The sequence below is a fragment of the Stegostoma tigrinum genome, chromosome 7, assembly GCF_030684315.1.
Source record: "Stegostoma tigrinum isolate sSteTig4 chromosome 7, sSteTig4.hap1, whole genome shotgun sequence".
In the NCBI taxonomy this organism is placed as follows: Eukaryota; Metazoa; Chordata; class Chondrichthyes; order Orectolobiformes; family Stegostomatidae; genus Stegostoma; species Stegostoma tigrinum.
In genome coordinates this window covers 16,922,921-16,931,096 of record NC_081360.1, presented here as the reverse complement: position 1 = coordinate 16,931,096, position 8,176 = coordinate 16,922,921, and the positions used below count along the sequence as shown (strand labels likewise).

The following is an 8,176-nucleotide window of genomic DNA, read 5'->3' as shown; positions in this document are numbered from 1 at the left end:
AAATACCTTCACGTGGCTCTATGGTTGACATATATTACTTCAGGTCAGAACATCATCAGCTCTCACTTTTAATCATCATAATTGGCTGGTTTTTGCCAGCTGCGATTTTTTTTTACTAAATATAAATATATAATAAAAATGAAGTGAAAGCAATCATCATTCAGCCCATCATGTCTGCTCTGGTCAACCAAATAAGCAAATTCTCCTAATGCCATTGTCAATAACACTGCGCAATCTCCCTTTCAGATAAAAAAAATCCAAGTCAGCCTCCACTACACTCCCATTCTGTACATTCCAGACTGTAAATATTCACTACATAAAAATGATTTTCATCATGTCACTGTTGCTTCCTTCCCCAATTCTCTAAAATTATGCCTTCTGATTCTTGATCGTTCCGCTAACGGGAACAGTTTCTTCCAATCTCCTATGTCCAGGCTCCTCATGATTCTGAACATGTCAACGGAATCTTCTCTTAACATTCTCTTGTCTCGGAGAAACAGTCCCAACTTCTCCAATCCAGCCACGTAAATTAAATTTCTCCTCCTGGAACCATTCTTATGTATACTTTCTAAATCCTCTCTAATGCTTTCACATCCTTCTTAAAGTGTAATGCCCAGAACTGCACCATTAAATGAGACCAAAACAGTGTTCCAAAAAAATTCAACATAACCCCCTTGATTTTAAATCCTTTGCCCCGTTTATTAAAAAATTCATTTGCAGGTTGTGAGCGTTGCTGGCTAGATCAGCATTTATTGCCTAGCTCTAATTACCCAGAGGGCAATTCAGAGTCAACCACATTGCTGTAGATCTGGAGTCACACAGAGGCCGGACCAGATAAGGATGGCATTTTTCTTCCCCAAGGGACACTTGTGAGCCAGATGGGTTTTTCTCCAAACTATCAATAATAGTTTTGTGGCCATTATTGGGCTCTTTATTCCAGGTTCCAAACTGCGCCATCTGCCACATTGGGATTTGAAAACAAAAACAAAGTTGCTCGAAAAGCCCAGCAGGTCTGGCAGCATCTGTGAAGGAAAAAAACAGAGTTAATGATTTGGGTCTGGTGACCCTCCCTCAGAATGGTTAACTCTAGTTTCCCCCCTTCGCAGATGCCGCTAGATTTTTCCAACAGCTTTGCTTTTTACAGCATCAGCAGCTCTTAACATTGGGACTTGAACCCAGGTTCCCCAGAATATTACCTGGGTCTCTGGATTAACAGGCCACTGCAGTACCACTAGGCCAACCACCTCCCCTTAAAAATTGATAAAGCCTAAGATGCTGTAATCTTTATAAACAAATCTCACAACCTTGATTTTTATGACTTGGAGGTTTCTTCACCCAGGCTATACCTGTCAGTGAGATTCATTCATTAAAAAAATGGAACACTTACATTTATACACAACAGTGAGTAGGAAAGAACTCAGCTATATGAAAAAGGCCCGAGTTATGGAAATGCAGATATTTTGGAGACTGTTGGGAGTGCAGGGGCTGACATAAACAGGGGTGAGGAGAAACCATGGAGCAGTTTGAAAACAGTGTTTGAGAGTTGGAAACCTGAGGCTTTGCTGGAACTGTAATCAATATAGTTCATCGAGCACAGTGGTGATGAGTGAACAGAGCCTAATGCAAGTTACAGCACTAAATGTTTTGCTGGCTTTAATTTCCAGAGATAAAAATATGGTCCAGTCAGATGGTTCCTACACGATATCATTTTACATTATTCTTACACAGAGCAAACCCAAAGAAATTTCTGTATCAGAGCAGGAATAACCACGAGCTCAGAGCAACCTGGTTTCAAACAGAAAGACTTTTGCCTGTGGGAAGATGACAGCTTTGTACACAGCTTCCCACTCCTCTGCAATTTGTGGTGCGTTTCTGTAATCTGAGCTGCACATTGCTCATCACTTAGTAGCCTCAGTTTTCAGGAGCTAACCCTAGCAACTTGCTGTCCCTATCCGTCCAATGGCCGATAACAGCAAGCAGGGAGAAAGACGCGAGATCCGGCTGGGGCCTGACTCCTTTCCCGATCACCCCGTTGGCTCGAAATTTGTTCAGGATCTAAAGTGTGCCCTTGAGCAGCAGGACCGGGAACGGGTGAACCACCTCCTCCAGCATCGTGTTAAATGCGTGGATGCCATCATCGAACTTTCCAACGATGACTGGATGAAGGATCCATCTGCCCAACTGGACCCTCTTGTTCTACTTGGTCAGCAATTGTACAATTCATTTGTTCTTCAAGAATGTTGTATTTTACAGTTTTTAACAAGGATAACTGAACAACTCCCTGCTTCCCTTCAGTTATTTTGCTTTCTGGTTGATTGAAAGGCTTAGAATTGTTGTAGCACCCCCTACGGGACATCCAAAGCACTTAATTGCCAATGGAGTGTAGTCATTGTGGTCCTGGGGGAAATGCAACATCCAATTTGCACATAACAACTCCCACAAAAATGCAACCTGATTCTGACCAGTTTATCCGTTTCATGTTGGTTGAGCTATAAAGGGGATTGGGGAAAAATTTCAGTTTGCTCTGAAGTTCTTTACATCAACCCAACAGTCAGCGCCCCCAACAATGCTGCACTTCCACAGTACTGCCATGGAGTGTAGGATAGATGATGTTTCTCAGGTTTCTGCAATGAGATTACAACCTGCAACCTCTGACCCAGATGCATAATTGTCATGAGTCAGTCATGGCTGACCCCGGATGGCTCCCAAACTGTTAATTACCTCACCTTGACTTTATTCACTGCTATCGTATTATTGAAGTGGTCAACTTTATTGAGTCGCTGATAAATATCGGTCAGTTTTCAAAACAGTAATTTGCTTTGAAATCTCTCCACCTCTCCCTCCACTTTCAAGGTGCTCCTTACAACTCAGCTTTTTGAGCATTGTTTTGTTCACTTATCCTAATATCTTTATTTGTGACTTGGCGTGGTGTTTTTTAGATTCTTGTTCGGTACCTTGGAGAGTATTTTACTTAAAGGTGCAATATGAATACACGTTATTATGGTAAATCAAGAAAAAGATACAAAATGATTTACAAACATGAGTTGGGAATGGCTTCCCAGTCAATTCACTGGGACGCAGTGAACAAAGCAGAAATGAGTAACACGCCCCAAATTATTGAGAAGTCCCCAGAAGTGCAGCCAAGATGTTGTTTGCTGAAAAAAAGTGGTTAAGTATGATGAGAAGTCCTCATCTTCTTTTTAATGCCTCACTTGTTCCTTTGTTAACACTAGGTGCGACTATTCAAATACTGTCATGGCCTGTCTCCCAATTTGGCTGCAAGCAATAGGAGTGGAATGCCTGCAGATGTTACCTATATGGGCTTCCAAAAGGCAGATGATTTGGTTGTGAATATAGGACGGACAGGGATAGGGATAGGATAGGGAAAGACAGAGTCCAAAATTAGAGGCCATAGGTTTAAGATGAGGGGGGAAGATTTAAAAGGGAGATAAGGGACAACCTTTTCACACAGAGGGTGGTGCATGTATGGAATGAGCTGCCAGAGGAAGTGGTGGTAGCTGGTACAATTACAACATTTAAGAGGTATCAGGATGGGTACATGGACAGGAAGAGATTAGAGGGATATGGGCTAAATGCTGGCAAACCAGAGTAGATTAATTTGAGATATCTGGTTGGCGCAGACAATTTGCACTTAAGGGTCTGAATGTGTGCCGTATGACTCTATGACTCTACGGCAGAATATGACTGGTGGTGACCTGCGAGGATCAGTATTGAAGATGAGACTCTTCACTGGATTATTAGTGATGGAGATGATGGTAAAGAACACTGTTCAAGCTTGCCAATGACACAAAGATGGGAGCCACTGTGAATGGCAGTGTAGATGGAAACATGAAATCACACAGAGATGTAAATAAATTAACTGAACAGGCAAAAGTGTGGCAAAAGGATTTCAATAGATACAGACATAGATTTTGCATCTGAGAAGGATTTTAAAAAGTACACTTTCTAGATGATAAAATGCTGGAAAGCCAATGGATGCCCAATGAAAAGGCACACTATTATTTATTGAGAGAGAGAGAGAGACTCTCAGAAATGTGCAGCACAGAGGAATCTGGGAGTTGTTGTGAATGATATACAAATGTTTACAATGTAGATACCATCAAGGAATAAGTACACCAATGGAATTGTGGTCTTTATTGGTTGGGCATTGGAGTTTCAAAATGGGGAAGTTTTATTACAACTGTCCAGGATGTTGGTGAAGCTGTACCTGAAGTACTGTGTGTGGTTTTGATCCCTATATTTAAGAAAGGATGCACTGGCATTGGAGACAGTTCAAAAGAGATTCATTTGGCTGATGTCTGGGATGAAGAGGTTGACTCATCAAGAACAGCTGAACAGATTAGGCATTTATTAGAGTTTATAAGGATGAAGGGTAATCTTATTGAAAGATTCTGAAGGGGCTAAACAGGGTAAATGTTGAGAAGATCTTTTTACCAGTGTGGGAGTCTCAAACTAGGGGACTAAGTTGCAGACTAAGGGGATGTCCATTTAACACTGAGATGCAAAGGAATTTCTTCTTCCAGAGGATAATGAATGCCTGGAAATCTCACTACCAGAGAGTTGTGGAGGCTACTTCACTGGAAGTAGATAGCTTGACAGATTTTTGAAACATTGGGGAGCTAAGGGCTATGATGAGGTATTTAGGGCGAGTTGAACCCAGAGGCAGATCAGCCATGATCTTGTTGCATGGCTGGCCAGGCTCCTCATGGCCCTATTTCCTTTGTTCTTATATTGCCAGAGGGTCGTGAGTCTTTCGAACTGTCTTCCTTGAGAAAGTGATGAAAGCAGAGGGCTTGGATATTTTTGATGCAGCAGTAATTAGAGGGGAGGTGGGAGTGCGGATCTGGGATTACAGTCAGCCATGATCATACCGAATGATGGAGCAAGCTTGAGCGGCTGAATGTCTATTCCTGCCCTCAAATTCAGATGTTCACATGCCCAGGCAATACTGGAGAAGCAAGCCCAGAATGAGCTTGACACAGGCCTTCATGCAGTCATTCTTTTCAGCATAGTGGTCAGTTCCATTGACACACTTTCTGGCTCAACTGTGTTAAAGAATCAGATGGCCAGTGTTGACCATTGCAGCACTCAGTTGAAGTCATGAATGTTGTCTGCTGCTGTCAGTGACGTGCCACAGTTCACTCAGGGAATCCAAGCTGCTGTGGGGACATGCAGACTTTCCTGCATGATGTAGTCCAAAGCTACAGAGAGTGATAGTGTGTGTCATCTTGCCATCATGTGGCTGACAATGTATCTCACCTGCTTTTACTGCCTGCCATTGTTATGTGTTGGAAGGATTTGCAGGTTTATTGTCCCCTTGCTTTTTCCACACTTATGGTCACAGGTTTCGTCGCCAGCGAATCTTAGAGTGGGGCCCAGTGTAAGGGCCTCTGACTCAGAGGCAGGAATATTGCACGCTACTCAGAATACCTCGCACACTTGTCCTGGATACCAGCGTACACAATGTTTCCAGGCTGTCACAGCAGCTGGGCGACCTGTTATCCGATAGGATTGGTGAGGCATAAGCTCAGAGGGAGTTGCAGTAGTTGCATCGAATACAAACCGGCTGTTAGTTGTGCAAGGTGCTGCACACATGTTTAGCTGCAGGAGATTTTAGAGAAGGAATTGACACCAGATCAGTTTTGCACATTGATCAACAATACCGCCTGCCTAGTCCACAAACTTATCAAAATGGTGTCAGGAGTGGCACCCATAGGAAAGCTGAGAGCGCGGTTAGGATGGCATTTTAAGAGGGAAAACAGTAACCAGAACACAAGATCGCAGGCATAGAGGAATCAACTTCCACTGCCCACATTTATCTCATGCACCAACATAATAAGGGCTGAAGGTCATGGAAAGGGTCTAATCACATTTTCAAGGGCAACCAGTGATGGTTAGTAAAGGTCAGCCTTTCCACCAATGCCCATATCCAGAGAATGATATTGTTTTAAAAGTAAGGCTGGCTAAACTGCTTGGAGTAAACAAAATAAACAAGTAACCATAATAGTGAAAAAAAGCAGGCAGCCAGGGTGAATGACACACTGAACTGCCCGCTGTTCATGCCCAACTTGGTCTGGTAAAATGTGAAGTATTTGCTACCAACTCATTAAAGATCCTGGTTGAGAATCTCTGCAGCAATAACACTGCTTTAACTTCGAGCCAACAATTCTCTGCTTGTCTCACTATTCCTCTATCCAGGGTCAGAAATTGACAGGCATAAGCATATTTACATAATGTTCTGCTTTCAGCCACTTGTAACACTGGTATCACGGGGCTGCAAATACATTCAAAGCTTGTTGCCAGACAGATTAAGGGAACCTGGGAGTGGCTTGCGTGGAAACAAAATACACAGGCATATGATTAACAGCACAGCTCAAAGTGAGATCTTGTGACCCAGCTCCTCATACCCAGTTTGATGGTACCTAATAAGGTCGGAATGAGATGTAGGTGTCTATAGTCACGCACAGTTCTGGAAGTGTAGAGGCTGCGCAGTTCTGTGCTTCTCATGTACATCGCAGAGTTTTAGCAGAACCTGGGGTAGGAGCTCACTGCCCTTGGATGATGTGAGTCAAACCTGAGCAACTTTACCTCCTTGCACACCCCCAACCCCCAGTGAATCCCTGACCGGCAATGGTCACACACCCATCTGGATGTCCCAAGAGCTGAGGGCATGGTTTATGTTTTAGAGGTCAGGCAGGAAACTTCACCCACATGCACTCAAATATTGCTCAGGAAGCAGCTTCTGAAACTCATGAACTTGGAGTTAGAAAACTCTGCTCCTGAATGCAAAAAATGAGTGTCTGCATTGGAAGGTGTAAAATATGTAACAGAATGCCCGATAGCGAGTATGAGGCATGGCTGACAGTTCTGTAAGATTGGTGGCACACAATTTGGAGTACAAGGCGAGGAAAGCACTGATTGTAGCTGAGGGATGTGAAAATGTCTGCAGTGTTGCAATTTAAATGAGCAGAAGATAAAAAGCGGCTGCCCTACCTGAAAGACTCTGGCAAGATTGTCGAATTTCTTCTGGCGTTGCTGTCAAATCCTGAGCTCAATGCTCTTAGCAATCACTCACACTGAATTGCTTCCTGATGCGGATTTGTGGCAGCAGCTCAGTGTGGGGCACGCAGAAGTCAGCAGCCAGATCATGTGGATGCCCCCTGAGCTGGTCTGCTGTGGAGAGCCGGTGGACAGAGACTGTGATTTTTTTTGACTTTGCTTCTTGTTTTTCTGGCCTATGGTTATATTGTGTACACCTGTAATGTGACTAAGCGGCTATACCCAGGTACCTATATATCTAAGATGGTGCTAAATGACAATATGACAATATGACAATAAATATGACAATGAAGCTAATTCAGTTCAATTCATTAATGTTCAGAGGCTTTCCTGCCCTGCAGCCTCTCTGCCTCTTCACAGCCGCCCAGGAGAAAGTAACCACACTCTCATCCCCCTTACTCAGTCATTTCTTCAATCGCAGGCCTTTCTCTGATATCTCACCCCAGAACATCCCTCCCCTTTAAGGAATACAAAGCAGACAGTGCTGGAGAAACTCAGCAGGCCTGGCAGTGTCTGTTGCAAAGCGAAACAGAGTTCTCTTCACTGGAGAATTCAAACATTGGATTTCTAAAGCAAGGTCGCTTTGAGGATAGCCAATTCAACATGTAGGGCAAAGTACGCCAGTTCTGATGGATAGGGATCTCAGTCAAAAATGATCCTCAATCTGATTTTAAGAAAAGGCCGTTCAACAAGAGGTGCTTTAGACAGCTGTTTGTAACAGCACAATGTCCATTGGAACTGTTTATCCATAAAAGGACACCAAAGGCCCATTTCAGAGTTTCCCTGTACTTAACGATTAAGCTAGGCCATCATCTCACTCATCAGGAATGGTCAGTTGGAATCACCAGTGAGCCACAGAGAAGCAGAGTTCCATGCAGAGAAGTTAATTAAATGCAGGATGTTGAAAGAGGCACCACAGAAGGTGGGCTTGGACAGCCACTGCCCCGGAGCAAAGTTAAGTCTCTTGTTGTGCAGCTAGAAAGTCGGCTGCTTGAAAATGTTATTTGTCAGATGATGCCGTATTTCAGAACTTTATCCCCATTATGTGTGCTGGTATTGTGTCCCAGTGCATTACCCCAGTACAAAATACCTGTCT

At 43.5% G+C, this 8,176-nt stretch overlaps 1 protein-coding gene across 1 annotated transcript in view; it reads left to right on the top strand.

The window, feature by feature from the left end:
- The first annotated feature begins 1,789 nt into the window (after positions 1 to 1,789).
- asb18 (ankyrin repeat and SOCS box containing 18) overlaps positions 1,790 to 8,176 on the top strand; it is a 37,869-nt gene continuing 31,482 nt past the window's right edge. The window contains exon 1 of the mRNA XM_048534844.2: positions 1,790 to 2,203. Within this exon, the coding sequence (XP_048390801.1) occupies positions 1,960 to 2,203 (244 nt within the window). The 5' untranslated portion in view covers positions 1,790 to 1,959. The remainder of the gene's footprint in view (positions 2,204 to 8,176) is intronic.